Source organism: Rhinopithecus bieti, unplaced genomic scaffold, assembly GCF_001698545.2.
Source record: "Rhinopithecus bieti isolate Rb0 unplaced genomic scaffold, ASM169854v2 scaffold_4655, whole genome shotgun sequence".
In the NCBI taxonomy this organism is placed as follows: domain Eukaryota; kingdom Metazoa; phylum Chordata; class Mammalia; order Primates; family Cercopithecidae; genus Rhinopithecus; species Rhinopithecus bieti.
The window spans coordinates 1,050,143-1,071,500 of record NW_016804517.1 but is presented as its reverse complement, the minus strand read 5'-3'; the positions used below and the strand labels follow the sequence as shown (position 1 = coordinate 1,071,500).

General features: G+C 40.0%; 1 protein-coding gene across 2 annotated transcripts in view; it reads right to left on the bottom strand.

Moving 5' to 3' along the window:
- The window catches only part of LOC108527549 (neutral ceramidase), a 72,903-nt gene extending 53,205 nt beyond the window's left edge, over positions 1-19,698 (bottom strand). Inside the window, exons 1-6 of one of the 2 annotated variants that reach the window (XM_017868874.1) lie at positions 19,572-19,698; positions 16,297-16,523; positions 13,183-13,332; positions 5,130-5,306; positions 3,678-3,805; positions 2,132-2,209 (exon numbers count right to left, since the gene is read on the bottom strand). In XM_017868874.1, the coding sequence (XP_017724363.1) occupies positions 2,132-2,209; positions 3,678-3,805; positions 5,130-5,306; positions 13,183-13,332; positions 16,297-16,523; positions 19,572-19,698 (887 nt within the window). The remainder of the gene's footprint in view (positions 1-2,131; positions 2,210-3,677; positions 3,806-5,129; positions 5,307-13,182; positions 13,333-16,296; positions 16,524-19,571) is intronic. The other variant, XM_017868875.1, reaches the window with a different exon arrangement.
- Positions 19,699-21,358: the final 1,660 nt, after the last annotated feature.

Here is a 21,358-nt window from a genome sequence, read left to right as displayed (position 1 = left end):
GGGGGGTGAAGGTTCAAAAACTACTAAAAGGGAATTGTAAATGGTCTTGGTCCTTCAGCCAAGAGTTAAATAGAAACTGTAAGGGCGACTCTATCTCCTTGTCCCAACAAATTTTGGATACTCAGTGTAACTATCAGAGATGTTTGCTCTTATCCTTTCCTTCTTGTAACTGAATGCCCCACTAAAGTGCTCTAGAATCCAGACCTGTCTTACCTTTCCAGTCCACCTCTTACCCACGCCCTGACCTCACCCACACTCTGGCCTCACGACTCTCTGTTTTTTATGACCCCGTGAGAAATCCCATGACTCCTTGAAGGTCCAGTTCAAATGTCATTTTCTCTTGGAGGCCTTCCACAGTGCTCTCAGGAAAAACTCAGGGCTACCTCCTCCAAACTCCCACAGAATTATTTATGCCCATGTGATAGTGCTGTTGGTCATCTAATTCATGTTATGGTTACTTGTCTATCTATTTATCTCTGTCTCCTGCCCCATTCACCCCACCGGCTTGTGAGACCCTTATAGATAGAAACCATGCCTTATTCATCATAACATACCCCACTCACACAGTTACACGCCTGACATTTAGGAAGTGTGCTGAGTTAAATAAATGCTAAGAGGCAACTAATCAAGAGATAAATTCATTGTAATAGAAGAATAGGTCCTATTATGTCAGCCCATATAGCAAATTTTATTAGGGAGCTTTTAGTGACTTCACTTTTAACACAAAAGAGGGACTCAAATGCTAAGAATTGCAAGCATTCTAATAATGGAATTATTTAGAAGAGGTAGAATATGTTTTCTATTCCTTTTTAGCTAAAATGATTAAACTTTTTTCTGTGTTAGGCACAGAACTAGAGTTGTGTATGCATTATCTCATTTAATCCTCAGACAACCCTATGGGGTATTAATATTCCTATTTTCAAATAGGATACTTAAGGTCTAAGTGGATTAAGTTACTTTCTCCAGGCCACAGAGTTAGTAAGTGGCAGAGGGCTGGGATTTGAAGTCAAGTTAACCTTACCTTAAGACCTGAACTTTTTATTACCATGTTGTTCTCCACCTACTTTTAGGGCCAACTCTAGTGTGTGAACTGTGAATCATAGTTTTTAATGTTTTTCTTCACCACTTTTTTGTCACTTTTACTGCGAGTTTTATTCACATAGCATCTTTCACTTAGATATTTTATAATTCCATTTGGCAGACCCTTTATCATCTTTCTAATCATTATTATCAACATTTTAAATACTTACTTTATCCCACAGTATGCTCAAAAATACTTAGGGATGAGAAACAGGAAGACAGTCACAGAACTTGTCTAAAGTCACATTGCTAATAAGGACAAGAGCCCAGAGCGAACCCAAACCATTTGACTCTAGCACCCAGCTCTATCTGATACTTCCCTAGGGCATGTCTGCATCATTTGCAAGTCCATAGGTCAAAGAGTCTGGAACTATGCTATCCACCCAGTCAATTCCTGAGTCAGGCCAGTTGCAGCAACCAAAATCACATATGAATGCAAATGCCTTATTTTCAAGAAAACAAAATTCATGTGCTTTCCTAAATGCTGTCACTCCCAGATAACAGTGCTAAAAGCTGGCCCCAGCTGTAATTTTCCCTCACTTGCTTCCTTTAGGTGTTCTCAGTTCTATTTTATCCCCCCTTGGCATTGTCCTACATTGGACTTAATCCTTTTAGGGAAACACAGGTAAATAATCTCAAAAGCATAATCACTTTCCTGGTTGGTCAGATTGTTTTTTTCATTTTATTAAATGAAACAGAACTGTTTACCATCATGGAAGCTCCACATGTGAGATCTTGATAACATAATAAGCATTAATGCTTGAGTTTTTATGTCATATGTGAGATGCTGTGCCAAGCTCTTCACCAAGATCCCTCATTTATCATCCCTGTATTAAATCTGTTTTGCAAGTGCAGAACTAAGCCCTGAGAGGCTGAGAACCCCGTACAAGGCCCATGGCTGGACCCCAGTTGTGTCTGACTCCAGAGCCTGGACTCTTAACCACACAACTTATTCTCAGTGTGTGCTGGTACTATTATGGTCTCTTTTCCCTTCTCTTTAATTAAGAAAAGCTACCCAGACAGAATTATTTTTAAAAAGGAAATAGAGTACCTGATAAGGCCCAAGTCATCTCCATTCAAATCTACCATTTTCAAGACTACCATTTCCTTGTCTGTATTTGAAGAATACCTAGTCAGTAAAACAGAAAAGCACAGTCAGTTCTGTGTTAGAGCCTGACCCTCATGTAAGATGAACAGTAGCAGCTGACACAAAAACAAAAATGCCTCTCAGTAAGTGAGACGTCTTGACAAACAGTGGTTCTGTGAACTGCATCCAGTACCTCATTTCTCAGCTAAGGAAAGGGTATGTAATTGTGATCAAAGTTTGGGGGACTAGGGTCAAGTAACTGGAGCTGAAATACACATATTTTTATATAATATACAATATTATATAACATATATGTATTTCTTACAAAAGAGATTTGTCTTTGAAATTTCCACTCATATCAATTTTTAATGATATCTCTTTAAAAGAGCAGGGAATTTGCAAAATCGAAAGCATTCAAGACCTGCAACTTAAGTGTTCTTTTATGCCCTCTCAAGGGAAATCAGATTCATTTTCTAAAATCATTTCCTTTGAAAAGCTATTGATGAAAATATGCAGGCAAAAATGTACAATATCAAGTGGTCAAGTTAAAAGTGTGATATTATTTACAGTGTCACAAACTGGTTCACCAGCTTAAAAAAACAAAAAGGCAAAATAATGCTCCTCCCTTAGTTTTTCATTCAAATAGATGTGGGTTTTTTCTTACTCTTCTGTCCCACATTCTTTTTTTTTTTTTTTTTTTTTTTTTTTTTCTTTGAGACGGATGTCTAGCTCTTTCCCCCAGCTTTGGGAGTGCCAGTGGCGGATCTCAGCCACTGCAAGCTCCGCTCCCGGGTTTACGCCATTTCCTGCTCTTGCAGCCTCCTGAGTAGCTGGGACTACAGGCGCCCGGCCACCTCGCCGGGCTAGTTTTTTGTATTTTTTAGTTAGAACGGGGTTTCACCGTGTTTAGCCAGGGATGGTCTCGATCTCTTAACCTCGTGATCCGCCCGTTCGGCCTCCCACAAGTGCTGGGATTACAGGCTTGAGCCACCGCGCCCGGCCATCTGTCCACATTCTTTATCCTTTTATTTTCTCTGTCTAGCCACACTCTTGTGGACTAAGATGATTTATTCTGGATAACACATAATAAAAGAGCTATTCATTAATTTAATAAATATGCATTGTGCACATTTTTATCTCCATTTACTCATGAAGAAGCTGAGTGACAATAAATTAAGATAAGTAAGTCACGAAAGGTCACATAACTAGAAAGCAATAAAACTAAGCTGAGGCCACAGTTGTTCCTGATTTCAAAGCTCAGAGTACTTCAAACATCCACACTGGCTCCCATAATCAACAAAGTGGAAAGATTCCTGAATAAACTGGTGTTTGCTTCTACATCACTTTTTGTTTCTACTTGTCTTAGATTATAAAGATGCTTCTAAGACACTGTAGCTGTAATACTCTCTTAGGACCTCACCATATTCATCAAGCAACAGCCCTGTACTTAGATTTTGTTGCTGTTCCCTAAAGGGAATGAAACGATATCATTTTGAAGATTTCTCCTCACCTTGCTCTCTCTGACTGCGGATTTTGAAGGTAAGAATAAGGACTTCTGTTGATCTGCACACCATCCACATTTCCTTTATTGATGAAGATTTTACCTGGTTTCATATTTGTGTGTGCTATATCAATGCTCTGAAGGTTAAAAAAGAGGGAGCTGTTATAAGCTTAGAAATCCTGGTGGGGATAATGACTTAGTCAATACAAACAGAAGAGCCCTGTAAACAATTTCCTTTGTCTCTAATGTGTCCACATTATGGGATAAAAGCTGGAGAACCACATTGCTGTTGCCATTCTGGAGGTAAACAGAAATGGCTTTCAAGGAAATAAAGGAAATGCCATGTTGTGTGGAAGCACAGTACTGATTAATGCCTGAGCTCACAAAAAGCCTCATCTGCTGGCCTCTCCGGACTGCTAAATGAAGCTCAATTTGTCACTTCAGATAGCCAAAATGGGAGACTTGACTCCTACAACACTAATACAAGTTTTGCTAACATGTGTTTCCACCTCCCTACCCTTGCCATTCTACTACCAAGGCAGAGTTGTTCAAACTTTTTTGACTGTGAACTACTGTGAGAGATACATTTTTCATCATAGCTTAATACACATCAACATATGCATCCCAAAACAAAAGTTCACAAAGCAAACTATACCCTGACTGTGTGTTATACATTATATCTTACAATCTATTTTTTAGCATTTTTTTGTAATGTATTTTGCAACCCATAAAATTGATTTCATAAGCCTTTAATACATTGCAAGCCTCGGTTTGCAAAACATCATTGTAAAGCAATTTCTGCCTATGCTAGTTGGATCCCTGAATTTTGGGGGTGACACTGTAAGAAAAAAATAGAGAATAAGCCTAGAATACAATAAAATGAAGCAAAACATTAGCAAGGATCCTATGCAACAAAATAATGAGCTGGAAGACAGAAAAGAGAGGAGTATAAGCTCAAACCAGAAACAGGAGAGGAGTTTAAGGGTATTTGTCAGGAGCACCACGGAGGTCTGTATCTGTAGTAGAGAACTTGAAAAACTGCGATGTGTATTTATAAGTTGGATTCTCTTTGTACTTTGGGAAATATTTTAAAATCTTAGAATTATTTGTAATTACTTTTAGCTCCTTCATGGGTTTCTCTTTGTGTGACTTTGTGCAAAGAACAGACTATGTAGTGCCCTCTACAAAAAAACCCCAAACCAAAATGTTTTGTCTATTTAAATAACTACATCGGGCTTACTCCCATAGAAGCCTTCTTTTCCAATCATCCATGCCTCAGCCCTAACAGCCCATAGCTCAGAATCAGAAGCTAAGAGAGAGTCAGGGAGGAGAAAGAATGGTACATGCTAATACTATGCTCAGACTCAAATCCCATAGGGACTCTTCATATCACATCCAATCACTCCTAAAATACTTATAAGCAATGGTAAAGAACAGCTGCCTCTGGGGCTCTTTGCCTACCTTCAAGATACCTGTGACCATGTGCTGAAAAGTTCGATTGCTAAATCCTTCACTGGCAACTACAAACACAGTATACTGGAAATATCCTGCAGGACCTGAATGAGTGTGAGTGCCACTCAGGATGACATTGTCTCTTCTGTACAGGGAGCCATATTTACTCTGCAGTCTGTTCAGGACCTTCAAGAAAAAAAGTAATTGAACTAAGAAGAGGGATAACATAGGAGCTCAACATAGGAAAAGGCTTTGATGAGTTCAATCACTGATCTATACTAATTACATCTGTATTAATCCATTCTCATGCTGCTAATAAAGACATACCTAAGACTAGGTAATTTGTGAAGAAAAGAGGTTTAATTGACTCACAGTTCAGCATGACTGGGGAGGCCTCAGAAAACTTATAATCATAGCAGAAGGGGAAGCAAACACGTCCTTCTTCACATGATGGCAGGAAGGAGAAGTGCAGAGTGACAGAGGGGAAAGCCCCTTATAAAATCATCTGTTCTTGTGAGAACTCACTGTCATGAGAACAGCAGCATGGAGGTACCCACCCCCATGATTCAATTACCTCCCATGGGGTCCCTCCCACAACACATGGGGATTATGGGAACTAAAACTCAAGATGTGATTTGGGTGGGGATACAGCCAAACTATATTAACATCCCTTTCTGGTTTTTTTTTTTTTTTTTTTTGAGACGGAGTCTCACTCTGTCGCCCAGGCTGGAGTGCAGTGGCCGGATCTCAGCTCACTGCAAGCTCCGCCTCCTGGGTTTACGCCATTCTCCTGCCTCAGCCTCCCGAGTAGCTGGGACTAGAGACGCCCGCCACCTCGCCTGGCTAGTTTTTTGTATTTTTTAGTGGAGACGGGGTTTCACCGTGTTAGCCAGGATGGTCTCGATCTCCCGACCTCGTGATCCGCCCACCTCGGCCTCCCAAAGTGCTGGGATTACAGGCGTGAGCCACTGCGTCCGGCCAACATCCCTTTCAAATGGCCCCTCACTCTATGTTTGAGGATATTATCATAGTAATAACAATGAAATAATAATAACAATACTTAACATTTTATGGATTCTTGCTATGAGCAAACACAATGCTAGGTATGTTATATATAGTATGTATTTAAAAATCTTTATGATAATTTCAAGAGCTACACAGGTATTGTTAAGCCCATTTTTAGCTGAGAACATTGAATTATACAAAAGTTAAATAATTTGCCTGTTGATCTAATAAGTAGCAGAGCCAGACTCCAGACCCACGTCTAACTAGAGAACCAGTACTCTTATTCATTCATCATTCAACAGCTGCTCTAAGCAAAAGAATATATGAGGTTCCTGTCTTGAAGATATTTTTATTCTAATGAAAGACAAAGACAGTAAGCAAGCAAATAAATATTAAATATTATATCATAGAGTGATAAATGCTATGAAGAAAAATATTATTGCATAAGGAAAAAGAAACTAGCGGGTGTTAGTGAGGAAAGATCTTCTAAAGAGGGGCACTCTTTTAGCAGAGGCTTAGATGAAGAAAGCAAGCTGGCTGTGCAATATCTGGTGGAAAAGCAACTCAGGCATAGTGAGCAGAAACTGCAAAGGTTTTTAAGCTACTCTACTACCTCATTTCCCAGATGAAGAATTCAGTACACCTTGAAACTAACTCTTAGACTTGTTGGTCTAGGGGAAGCCATCCCCTATGATGCAAGGACACCCTAATAATCCTGTGGAGAGACCTAAGAGGATAGGAAGCATCCTGTTAGCACTAACTTGCTAGCCATCTGAGTGAGCAACCTTAGAAGTAATTTCTTCAGCCTTGGTCAAGCCATCAAACAACTGCAGCCCTAGCCAGCATCTGAGTGCCACATCATGACACAGAAGTGATGATATATGACTTGTTCTAAAACAAGTCAGAATCGTCTAACCAAGCCACTCTGGGAATCCTGACACACAGAAACCTTGAACAACATGTATTATTGCTGTTTTAAGCCACTAAGTTTTTAGGCGATTTGTTGCACAGCAATAAACAACTAATACAAAGAAACTCAGTAAATGTTTAGTGAATAAGTCAATCAATGAACATCCAAATCAAGACTAATGTCTTCATATGGTGCAGGTACATCAAGAAAACACCAGAGAGAGTACTGGTGATGTTGCTGAGTACCTGTTGCTGATTATGCTTTAATAAGCTGCAATCTAAAGTTTGGTATCATTGAGACTTTTTGTGAAAGATAATTTAAAAATGATCCAGCAGTTTGTAACACAAAGGATAAATGCTTGAAGGGATGGATACCACATTTTCCACGATGTGATTATTAGGCATTGAATGCCTGTATAAAAGCATCTCATGTACCCCATAAATATATGTACCACATACACACAAACATTAATTAAAGAAAAAGAAAGATCCAGCAGAAGTGTCAAACCCAAAGCAATTGTTAGCAATGTTTACCTTGAGGATGGCATAGACACTCTGATGAGCTGTCTCTCTGGAACATGCAATAAAATTAAAAGCCCTCATTTGTATTCGCCAATTTCTGTGGTATAAAAACTCCTCATCATGATCAATTTCAAGCCACCCAAAGCTTAACAGCCAGCTCACAATGTTCCTGAATATTTACAAATTGGCTTTTATGAACTTGTGCAAGCCAGTTCCAGCTCACTGCTGGTAAGTGGGGAGTAGCAGCTTCTGTGCTATGTACTTAATATACATGAAGATAACCATTCAACCTCTTCTATTGCAGGTGAAGATCTACGCCATTCTCATTCCAGTCATAACCATCTTGCCTCATTAACCTCTCCATGTCCCAAAGATTGATTGTTTGGTTACCATGTCCACATAAGCAATCCTATGATGCAAGACAAATACAGAATGGAAGTATAATCTAACTAGATTAACATCCTTTTATGTTCCTTCTGTTTGATCCTAACTCCAGCCCCAATCCCTCATCACTCTCATATATTATTCCATACTGTAAGCACCACACTCATGAAGAAGAAATGTCTGTGAAGAGAAGAGAAAATGATCAATGAAGGGACACCATGAAAGCTGAACTAAAGTCAGAAGCTGATGTTTTAACAATTTACAGGGCCGGGCGCGGTGGCTCAAGCCTGTAATCCCAGCACTTTGGGAGGCCGAGGCAGGCGGATCACGAGGTCAGGAGATCGAGACCATCCTGGCTAACATGGTGAAACCCCGTCTCTACTAAAAATACAAGGAAATTAGCTGGGTATGGTGGCGGGCGCCTGTAGTCCCAGCTACTCAGGAGGCTGAGGCAGGAGAATGGCGTGAACCTGGGGGACGGAGCTTGCAGTGAGCCGAGATCGCGCCACTGCACTCCAGCCTGGGGCACAGAGCAAGACTGCGTCTCAAAAAAAAAAAAAAAAAAAAAAAGCAACTTACAACTAAGACAGGAAGGTAGTAGAGAAAAAGAGCCACAAGTCAACTTTAAAGCTCCTTAACCCCATCCTATTTATTCCTAAAGAACTGTGACATTAGGGCTTTAGAATTAAATGCGTTTCTTCATGTCTACTCAAGAATCAAGCCCTTAAAAAGACAGAAATTATGAATCTTGAATTTTAAAACAAAAAAGACTACAAACAGTACACATGAATTTTATTTTAAACTACAATCTCTGATATGAAGTCAGACATATGGGACTTCCAAGGGGGAAAAAAAGAAAAACGTAAAACCTAGTTATATATATAACAATGCCAGGAAGATAGCCATTGAAAATAACATGTTTCCCAGTTCATGAAAGGAAGGCATTTTAACACAGGACAAAGCAGCTACATTTATGTCTACAGCTCACTTCTGTCTTCAGTTTCTATTCCATTTCCTATCGCTGACACTCTTGGGAGCATGACATAGAAAAACCTAGAAAGTCCTTCTGTTTTCCTGTCCTGCCTCACTGCACAGAGATCTTCCATAATCTTCATTCTGTACTGGAAATTTCATCTATCTTAAAGCTGAGACTGAGAACTTGCATAAAAGTAGGTGTTATAAATAATCTTAATAGCACTTATTTAGCTACATTTATTTCTCACACCTTCCCTTGGATTAATTTGGGAAAACTAAGTGGGTTCATTTAACGGCCTTCCCACTGGGTCTCAGATTGCATGAGGATGTAAAAATAGGAAGAGACAGATAAATGGTGCCCACTATTGACTTGATAGCATCTACAAACACATTAAACTCCTCCCCACTCTACCTGCCAAAGTCTACCTTTTGGTTCTTTCCTTTCTGCTAATGACCATACTATTTCCCAATTAGAACCATCTCATTTTTCAGAAAAGCGGTATAGTATAGTAGAAATGAGCATGAATTCTGACACCAAGATGCTTAAGTTTGAATCCTAGCTCTGATAGTTCCTAGCTGTGCAACCTTGGATAAGTTACTCAATCCTCTGCAAACTTGGTTTCTCAATCTGTCAAATGACATAATAATAATAGCTCCCTCATAGAGTTGTTTGGAGGAGTAAATACATTAATCCACACAAGGCACTGACAAGAGTTTCAGACTCAGCATGAATATTATGTTAAGTATTGGCTTTTACGTCTATTCATGTCCAAATCTCACTCACATTTAATTTTTTTCTTTCTTTCTTTCCTTCTTTCTTTCTTTTGTGTGTGTGTGTGTGTGTGTGTGTGTGTGTGTGTGTGTGTGTGTGTTTTGAGTCAGAGTCTCATTCTGTCACCTAGACTGGAGTAGTGCAATGGAGTGACCTTGACCTTGGCTCAATACAACCTCCACCTCCCAAATTCAAGCAATTCTCCTGCCTCAACCCCCCAAGTGGCTGGGACTACAGGCACCTGCCAGCATGCCTGGATGATTTTTGTATTTTTATTAGAGATGGGGTTTCACCATGTTTGCCAGGCTGGTCTCAAACTCCTGACTTCAAGTGATCCACCCACCTCAGCTTCCCAAAGTGCTGGGATTATAGATGTGAGCCACCGCACCCGGCCGACTCACATTTAATTTCCTATCCCACCACCATGTAGTCTCACTGACATCACATTGGTTTAAGATCTTTGTGCCAGCCTCACATGATAAAGGGGGAAATTGTTAGGCAAAGTTATAAAAAATAAAAACCCTTCCAGCAACTCCAGTTTCCCTTTCTTGTTCCTTCAGCCTTTTAACATCTTATAAAACCTCCCTGGGTGAAATACCTCTGTTTGAAATACCTAGTATGATGATTACTGTTTTCTTAACTGGACCCTCACCAATAGAGCCTCAGTATCACTTTAAAGAGTCTGCTAATTTTTGTCCTCACTTCTAGTTCCACTCTATTCCAATCCATATCAAACATCTCTACCTGCTTAATCATCCTAAAACAAAATGGTGTTTACATCACTCTGCCACTCAGAAGATTTCTCAGAGTCCATATCACCCACAGAATTAAAAACAAGCCGGCATCTCAGGCCTTCTGCAATTATGACAAACATATCTTCCAGATACATCTCCAACTACATGCCTCCGTATGTCCTAATAGATCTCCTCTGTTCCCTCATAAGAGTCTATATCCCTCCTTCATGCCTCTCTGTGTTCATTCTGTTTTTTCCATCAGATTTCTCTCCCTTCCCATCCTAACCATTTAAAATTCTGCTCACTCAAGTGTCATTTCTACCATGAAAATGTTTTCCTAATTTGCATTTCTTGAATCCCCATTGGTGATCTTAAAAGACCATATGTCCACAAAGTCTCAGATACTTTGCCCTTCAAGAAGTAAAGCTTACTTTTTCACCACTAAGTGTGAGCTGGACTTAGTGACTTGCTTAATGAATAGAACAGGGTGAAAGTAATGGCGTATAACTTCTAAACCTGGGTCATACAGTGCACTGTAGCTTCCTCCTTGCTCGTTCTCTTGGGTCACTCACTCTGAGGGAATCTACCTACTGTGTCGTAAGGATAGGAAGAGTGAGGAACTGAGGCCTTTGGCCAACAGCCACATGAACAAACCATCTTGGAAGTGGACCTTCAAGCCTGGGTCAAACCTTCAGATGACTCCTCCTTTGCCATCACCTTGATTGCCATAGAACCTAAACCAGAGCCACCTAGCCAAGATAGAATTCCTAACCCATAGATCATGTGAGATAATAAATGTTTGTTGTTTTAAGCCATTATAGTTTAGGGTAATTTCCTACCCAGTAATAGACAATTACTATCCTACCATACCTTCCTTCAGTTAATTATAGCTATCTGTATACTTCTGTATATCTCTATATTTCACAGTCCTTCCTTCTATCCACCAACTAGAAAATGATCTCATAAAGGAGATGAATTATGACTTACTTAGTTATATGTCCCCTGAAGTGACACTAGCAAAGTACCTTACAAAAAGCAAGTGGTCAATGCATTTTTCCCTCTAAGAGTACAGAATAATGTCACTTTTAAGAATGTATCTACTATAAAGACACATGTACACACATGTTTATTCCAGCACTATTCACAAAAGCAAAGACTTGGAACCAACCCAAATGTCCATCCATGATAGACTGGATAAAGAAAATGTGGCACATATAAACCATGGAATACTATGCAGCCATAAAAACGGGTGAGTTCATGTCCTTCACAGGGACACGGATGAAGCTGGAAACCATGATTCTCAGCAAACTAACACAAGAACAGAAAACCAAACACCACATGTTCTCACTCTTAAGTGGGAGGTGAACAATGAGAACACTTGGACTCAGGGAGGAGAACATCACACACTGGGGCCTATCGGTGGATGGAGGGCTAGGGGAAGGATAGCGTTAGGAGAAATATCTAATGTAGATGATGGGTTGATGGGTCCAGCAAACCACCATGGCACGTGTATACCTGTGTAACAAAACTCCACGTTCTGCACATGTATCCCAGAACTTAAAGTATAATTTAAAATGACAAAAAAATAAAAAAGAATGTGGACTCAGGGATTAACCATACCTGTGTTCAGAATCCAGTTCTACCATTTGCTAACTGTGTGAAATTTGGAAAGTTACCTATCTTCTCCAAGACTCAGTTTTCTTACCCAGAAAATGGAAATAACAACAGAGCCACCTCACTGTTTTGTGGTAAGTGCAGGAGTGGAGAAGACACTTCATCCCGTGTCCTCATGTCTCCTTAGATGGGGGAGGCTTCAACTCTCCTCCCCAAAAGGGAACAACGTTAAAGTGATGCTTTTAGGCCATCTCATCATCCCTCTCATGGGCCCCTTCACATGGCTTGAGAAGGAAAGTGTTTAATAGGTGAGGCTAGCAAAATCTGACATTGCATAATGGACCTTTATGGTCATTGTTCCGGTCAAAGATCCAGCCGTTCCTCTTTCTCACATTCATGATTATGTGAGCAGACATTAACAGAACACATTCTCTCTTAGTGACCTGATCCCATGCAGAAAATATAACTGGGTCAGGGATTAGAAATTGCCTTAGAAAGATAGAATCGGAAGTTCTATCAGTCGCTTGCTTGCTTGCTCGCTTTCTCACTCTCTCTCTCTCTCCCTCTCTCCTCCTCCTCCTCCTTTTGTATGGCTTTGACCATTTCAAATCCATAAAAAACAATCAGAATACTATAATGAATCCCTATGTGCCTATTACCCAGTTTCTGTAACTACTAATTCATGGTCAACCTCATTTCAATGTTGTATTTTAATTCACATCTGATTCCTCACATGTATTCTCAATTGTCTGAGAACCTGAGGAAGGGCTTAGTGATTAATTGGTACTCTCCCAACTTCTAACAAGGAGGATTAAATAAGGGAATATATATATATATATATATATACATACACATATATAAATGTAACCTGGCACATTATAAACTTTCAATAAAAATATTAGCATTAATAATGACAATGAGTCATCAGCAGAATTGAAAGCAACTTTTGACCAAGATAACTTAGACTGAAATGGTGAGGATCATTCTCCTTGTAAGATTATCTGCTATATTGTCAAGAGTCATTAACATTGAAGGTAGTAGAATTTCAATGAATGAGAAACCAAGAGGAATTAGTTCCTGTCACATGCATCAACTGTTCCTTAAACCATATCATTTCTTCATTCCTTTCTCCTCTCAAATCACTTACCTCCAGCCTGAGCCTTTGGGATACCATGCCTATGTCGATGCTGACAAACACTGTTCGATTGGACCCATCAGGTTCTGCCATGATGAAAGCACGACTGTACAGCCTGGTGAGGATGCCCTGTGCATTCTGGCCAGATTTGCTGTAGCCCATCTAAAGAGGAAGAGACAATCAGAACTGCTCTGTCTCACTCCCCTACTACTAGAAACCAGGCACAAACATACAATATAGATGACTGCAGAAAGACAAAGAAAAAACATCCATATGACATGGTGGCTCTGAGTGAGAGAATATATGTTTTCAAAATTAAAAGAAAAGGAAGAAAGAAAGCTGAAAAATATCATAAAAGAGGCTTGAATCTTTCATATAGAAAAATGCAAAGGCAAAGAATCGATCAGGTTGGCAGAAGCTGTTCCCTGGCTTATGGGCAGGAGGGAGTTGGTGAGACTTTGGAAATGCTATTACTAACACTAACACGTGAGATCTTTCCAGTTTGGACAATGGTTTGGGCAATGGCTCTTTTTCTCCTGCCTGTCTAAGATGTACAGGAAAATATATTTCCTCTACCTCCACCCCACATTGCCCAGGAACATTTTAAAGATTGAAGGTTCTCTCATGTTGGTTGTTTAGTGTACAATTTTGTTTTCTGAAGAAAATGGTATCTTCATAATTAAGTATTCTTCACAGAGGGTACCTCGCCCTGGCTTTTACCATAGTATCATTCCTGTCGTGGGTGCAACTGGCTGGTAAATTCATTTACCGCCCATGACATGGGGTGGTAAAGAAATTTACCAAGACAGTCATAGGTAAAGAAAGGCAGATTTATCAGGGAAAGTAAGAAAATATGTTGTAAGGGTACAACAGGTAGCACAGCAGAGAAGGGGCTGTCTGCAAATATCAGGGAAAACCCTACCCACAATATTCAACGTGGGTTATTTTCTATTTCCCTAAGCATCGGCTGGTCTGAGAAATAAAGGGAAAGAGTACAAAAGAGAGAAATTTTAAAGCTGCGTGTCCAGGGGAGACATCACATGTTGGCAGGTTCCATGATGCTCCCTGAGCCATAAAACCAGCAAGGTTTTATTAGCGATTTTCAAAAGGGGGAGGGAGTGTACAAATAGGGTGTGGGTCACAGAGATCACAAGCTTCACAAGGTAATAAAATATCACAAAGCAAATGGAGGCAGGGTGAGATCACAGGACCACAGGATGGGGCGAAATTAAAATTGTTAATGAAGTTTTGGGCACGCATTATCATTGATAACATCTTATCAGGAGACAGGGTTTGAGAGCAGACAACCTGTCTGACCAAAATTTATTAAGCGGGAATTTCCTCATCCTAATAAGCCTGGGAGTGCTACAGGAGACTGGGGCTTATTTCATCCTTTCAGCTTTGACTGTAAAAGACAGCTGCCCGCAAGGGGGCCATTTAGAGGCCTACCCTCAGGGATGCATTCTCTTTCTCAGGGATGTTCCTTGCTGAGAAAAAGAATTCAGCAATACTTCTCCTATTTGCTTTTGAAAGAAGAGAAATATGGATCTGTTCCACCTGGCTCACCGGCAGTCAGAGTTTAAGATTATATCCCTTGTTCCCTGAACATTGCTGTCATCCTGTTCTTTTTTCAAGGTGCCCAGATTTCATATTGTTCAAACACACATGCTCTACAAAAAATTTGTGCAGTTAATGCAATCATCACAGGGTCCTGAGGTGACATACATCCTCCTCAGCTTACGAAGATGATGGGATTAAGAGATGAAAGTAAAGACAGGCATAGGAAATCACAAGGGTATTGATTGGGGAAGTGATAAGTGTCCATGAGATCTTCACAATTTATGTTCAGAGACTGCAGTAAAGACAGGTGTAAAGAATTATAAAGGTATTAATTTGGGGAACTAATAAATGTCCATGAAATCTTCACAATTTATGTTCTTCTGCCATGGCTTCAGTCGGTCCCTCCATCCCTGACTTCCTGCAATATGCAAAGAAGCAGGGGCTGGAGAGAAGTTACATAGGGTCATGCTGGAGCGGGACATATGCAGAACAAGGTTGGGCTGCTGGGGCTATATGCAGAGTGAAGTATTTGGGAACAGGATGTTGTGGCAGCAGGTTATGTATGATTAGCCATTTCTCAGAACAGTTGTTCTCCCCAACACTGGGGCTCCTGACTTAGGATTCTACAACTCTCTAAGCCAAATCAGATCACATACACCTATCCCAAGTCACTTCTCTCACCATGTCATAAAATTTACCCATAAAACTACACCTAGGTCTTCAGAATGCCCCCTCTACTGTTTGCTTTACCCCTCCTGAGAGTGTTTATTTAGGGTTCACATTCCAGGATTACTGTTTCAGAACATACAGTCGAGAATCATACCTGGAATGTAAAGATTACTTAGAGGGAGGGAGTGAATCCCATTAGACAACTTCATGCTCTGGTTTCCTAGAGAAGCACTGACATAAATGGGTATTTCCATCACATAGACAAGACTAGCAGTCAATAGGCCACACCTGACACATAGAAGTTTTATTTGCTTTCACATATTGGTGCAACCTAGGTTTCCAGTTTTAGCTAGAGTTGCCTTTATTTTTTAAGTAAGATATTTGAAACTTCAACTCTTTAATCTGGGGATTTTGGGGCTTCTTTTAAAATACTGCAAAATAGAGCAGCCCTGAGCCCCCATTCTTACATGGCAACAATCAGCCAAATCCATATACTTTCTTTGTGCTTTCTTTCCCCTCAAAGTCCCCACCATTTCCTACTGCATCCTACTCCCAAACTGAGGATTCACTAGACATTTATTATGTTACACTGGCCTGGTGATGTCATTTACGGTACCTGCTCACCCCCTGTCATATTTGAGTTTGCCATCTCTGCCACTTCTGTTCATAAAAAAAAAGAAGAAGAAAAGCCAATGGACTTTACAGGGGAGTTATGATTGAATAAAAGTTTTCCTCTTCCTTCTAGTATGAAATTCATAGTGCTAGACAGCAGCAAGGTCAATTAAAAAGCTAGAAGAAAATAATGATGATGTTGTAATAATCAGAAATGAATGCAGGTTGTAAAATAATAAAATTGGTTGTTTCACAGTCTCCTTAAGGAGTCCATTGTCTACTTACCAAATTGATATCTGCTACTTGTCCTGTGCAGTCAGCTCGTCCAACACCAATATGATAGCCACTGAAGTTCTGAAATAGAGGTGGCTCTGGGGTTGAAGTCACTGGAGAAGTTTGAGTGGCTGTGGAGCTCTGGGTGGCTGTGGAGCGTTGGGTGGCTGTGGAGCTCTGGGTGGCTGTGGAGCCCTGGGTGGCTGGAGGGTTTGGGGTGGTTGAAAAAAAATGGTCTCCTGAATCCAAAACAGAATAAGAGATTTGAGAAACAACATTTCAGCCGTCTTATTTGTCAACATCAATTAGAATACAACATATAGGCTCAGGTTCATGAGGAAAACTCTTTATATATTTTCTTATACATAAAATATAGAGAGAGAAACATCTCAGGAATCTGTTTAAAATCATAATCCTAAACGGGATCTTTTTCTTGGATGAGAGATGTTTCAGACTAATGATCAAGGCCTCTGTCAAATGTCCTTCAACTCCTCATCACAAGCCATTCCTTGTCAAACTCACTGCCTTCACTCAACACCCTGCTCTTCTTTTCCAGCTAAACTAAACAGGTGCCAGGTTTACTGAATCCAACATCTGGGGATTGGTTTCTTCCATTCTTTCTATCCAGACTCCTCACTCCTTTCCTCTCCACCTACCAAACTCTACCACCTGCTTCAGAGTTAGTCCATTTCCATCACACCTAGATCTGACTCAACTCCTCACCTGCAGGATGCCACCCTGCTGACTCTACCTTGGCTCTGATCTTCTTTGACCTTCTAAAGACTCATTTTTAATGCAACCTAGATCACTGTATACATGTTGATATAATTTCATATTAATTATTCTAATATTTATATATTCATATCTATGTGTGTGTTTATACACATATATTCCATATTAATGTATGCATATATATTTATTATACACACACATACAAATATCAAGGGAAGCAGAATGACATACAGGATTTTTGTGAGAAGACAGTTGACAGAAACAAACTGCCTGTGTTTGAAACCTGAATCTACCACCTACTAAGTGATCAAATTCCTTAACCTATTTCACCCCAATTCTTGTCTATAAAATGGAGATTATAATAATATCCTGCTTTCTGGGGTTGTTTTGAATAATATCTCTGTTCACTAATATTATAAACTTGGAACAATGGCTAATATGTAGCTTTGATTTTCTTTACCTATTTAAACATTTTATATATTCATTATTTTGTTTATTTCCATTCCCCAGACAAGAGTCAGGAGTTGTTAAGGCATCAAATATCAGTGTCACAAGGCATTCATGGTCAGAAAGTACTTAGGCAAGAGCTTTATAGCTGATTCCTTCTGAAATCCTAGAAATTCAGAGCTCAAAAAACTTAGAGATCACCTAACATAATCTCCTCAGTTTTACAGATGAGAAAACTGAAAATCAGAAAATTGACCTAACCAATAGTTAATGGAGAGCATGTGATGATTCTGGTATGCAATCCAGATCCTCAAACTCAGAATCTGATGCTCTTTCGACCAAATTCTAGATGGAGTTAGAATCCATGTCTTCTCATTCCCAAGTCAAGATTTTCTTCAAGACATCAAGTATTGCAAGGAGTGGAGCAGGCATCTTCGCTATTACTTCATTGCTACCAGCATAGGAATGTCATGCCAACTAAAGCCAAAGCTAACACATAGCTAAGGGTATGTTATTTGCAATCTCAAGGTCTCCATTTCCCCAAGTATAAAATGAAACTAATGTAAACAGTAGGGCTAGCATCAACCCTTATAGGATTTTTGTGATAATTTGATGAGAAAATATTCTGGAATCCTCACTATAGTGCTCAACACAGAAACCATTTAATAAACAGTAACTACAGCTATAAGAATAGTTACTATAATTATTAATAACCTCCCTGAGTCTCAGCCTCCTGATTTCCTAATTTTAAGAGCTAAAATTGAATAATTCCTTTTCTTATTTTTTTTTTTTTAATGGAGTCTTGCTCTGTTACCCAGACTGGAGTGCAGTAGTGTGATCTTGGTTCACTGCAACCTCTGATCCCTGGGTTCAAGTGATTCTCCTGCCTTGCCTCAGCCTCCCGAGTAGCTGGGATTACAGGTGTGCACCACCATGCCCAGCTATTTTTTTTTTTTTTTTTTTTTTTTTTTTTTTGCAGGGAACGGGTTTTCCCCATTTGGCAGGCTGGTCTCGAACTCTTGACCTCAAGTGATTCGCCCACCTTGGCCCTCCAAAGTGCTGGCATTATAGGCGTGAACCACCAGGCTCAGCCAAAACTGAATAATTCTTAATGATCCTTTCACTTCTATCAGTCTATGACCCTGCTGTGCCTCATGCTGGATCAGAGGATCTCTTATCCTCTGTGTTTGCCAGGAATTCAAAGCCCTGGGACATGGTAGAGAATATGCAGGAAAAGAGGCTACAAAAGGGAAAAGTGAGGTAGAAAATACCATCTTCTCCATTTGGCCTAAGGCCAGCCCTATCTTTATTTTGGTCAGAGTTTCAATCTTCACCTATCTTCTCTACTCATTTTACAGTTATGTAACCTAATACTGACTGAAACAGAGGCTCCACCAAGACCCACTGCCAATCTTGTGTGTAAGTGTAGCCTACATTGTTCTCAAAAACTTAGTTTCCAACATTGAAAAAAAATCATGAGATAGAAAAATTCTAATTTCCAGCTTCTCTGCAAAACTCAGGAGATCTGAGATCATGTGTTCTCTCTACAACAAACAGCTGCCACCTGGGAGTGGCTGTAGGCCTTCTTCACCAGAATTGTACCTGCCTCCTCCTTGGTCCACCTCCTCACTCCACCTCATTTGCAAAACTTGATTAGCCCTTGTAAGGATTTATGTTTGAGACCCCATTCTCTAAGGCTCTTCACAGACTAATTGACGTTCATTCAGCGAGTTTTTCATTCTCCTTTTGCCCCCAGGAGAAGATGATGTCTACAAGGAGGCAAAGAGAAAGATTAGAGGCTCAGGGCAAAAGCTGCCATTACTAGACCTTGACAAATCTTGAGCTGTGCTTATATCAATGGAAAAACGAATGGCAAACAAGTACATGTCAGAATGCCTGTCACCTGGCTATTGGGGACAAAGGTAAACTTGATAAAAACTGCTATCAATGCAGAAAGGGCAATTAATGCAAAGGGAAACGGCTATTCCAGGCTGCTTAAGTACACGTAGAACTATCAGCAGACACTGTTTTTCTCTTTGGTGTCCACAGTAATCAAGAAGTTTCCTACAGGCCTAAAAATTGCATCTAAGAGAGCCCGTGACACTTGCCTTTGTGGTTTTCAATTGTCCCACTGGTGGTAAACAAAAGGCTGAGAAGGGCCACTGTGATGGCAGTCATCATTACAAGGAGGAAAATCAGGAATGTCTCCAAGTTAGAGAAGGTGCGTTTGGCCATTTCTTCTCAGGTACAGCAGAGATGGAAGAAGAAATATTGAAGAGGAAGAAATCACAAATTAAAATGCAAAAGCTTTAAGCCAACCGAAGTTAAGATATCTTAACTCTTTCATATTAATAGACTATACCAAGGATGACAAGTACAGAGCACTTACCACTCATTCCATAGACCAAGCCCATGGCAGACAAGACCAATCAATTACAGCATTCTTTTTGAAAAGCTCGAATGTGGTTTCCAAATCTTTCTCAACACAACACTCCTCCTGGCAGCAGCCATTCATGATTTAGCTTGGCCACTAAGCTAAAATCTACTTGCATTCCTTAGCCATATCACACTGCTTTCATTTACTGTGATGATGCTGTTTATGGATCTGTATGTGGGTCTGGGCTGAGAGTGCCTTTGTTGACAAGGATGACTGATGCACACATACTTCTTGTATTTGGGAGAAGGCTGGCTGGGGTTAGAAAAGTATTCTGCGGTCATGGACTTAGTAGAATTATCTTGTTCACCTGGAGATGAAACTCGTAACTTTGGCCTTTACACTCTATGTTTTAACTTTCAATTTCTATCTGGTGAGAAATGGGCATGGAAAAGGGAATTAGCATCTCTGGTCTGAAGGCAGGCATTACAAAACACATCCCTCTTCAGTGATCAGAAGGATCCCAAACATTTTGCAAACCTTGCATCAAAGAATGATAATTTAAAATGCTCCTATGTTCTACAAAAGTATCAAATGTCATTACAGATTCCTTAAGATGTTTTAAGGGATGGAGAATTAATCATTACTCAGAGGAACTATACAAGTTAAAACCCCATAAAATGTAATAATAAGAAGAAGAATGTGGTGGTTAAAAATTTAGTTCTGAAATCTGACTCCAGCAGTCAAATTTCATTTCTGCCACTTACTGGGTGACTTTGGGAAATCCTCCCCCAATACTGAACGTCAGCTTACCCATCTGTAAATAGGAATATGATTATGATCATCTTATCTCAAAGTTCTTGTAAAACCTATCTCTTAAATTTCTTATAAAAATAAGATGAGATGAAGCAACAACACTTCTTTTGTTCAATAAATGCTCAAACTGGTAGCATTTATTAATAGATTCCAAAGTAGCAAAGAGTCTGTGCTCTTCCCTGTCCTTTAAGGAAATTTACAGGAGGCTAGTGTTAAAGGATGATTGAAATCACAGGTGGGACCTTCAGAGCCCATTTTCTTAACCTGTGCTTTAGGAAGCCTGAGAGGTTAAATGGTATTGGAATCTCAGGATTTGCCCCCAAAATAGGGGATTTGTGGCTAAGATGCTGCTACCCCCAAGAGTTAAAAAATGGTAACAATGTAGATATATTTAGTAGAGTCCATTTCTTATTCAATTTGACTTAGGTAAGNTTTTTTTAGCAGAGACAGGGTTTTGCCACATTGGCCAGGCTGGTCTCGAACTCTTGACCTCAAGTGATTCGCCCACCTTGGCCCTCCAAAGTGCTGGCATTATAGGCGTGAACCACCAGGCTCAGCCAAAACTGAATAATTCTTAATGATCCTTTCACTTCTATCAGTCTATGACCCTGCTGTGCCTCATGCTGGATCAGAGGATCTCTTATCCTCTGTGTTTGCCAGGAATTCAAAGCCCTGGGACATGGTAGAGAATATGCAGGAAAAGAG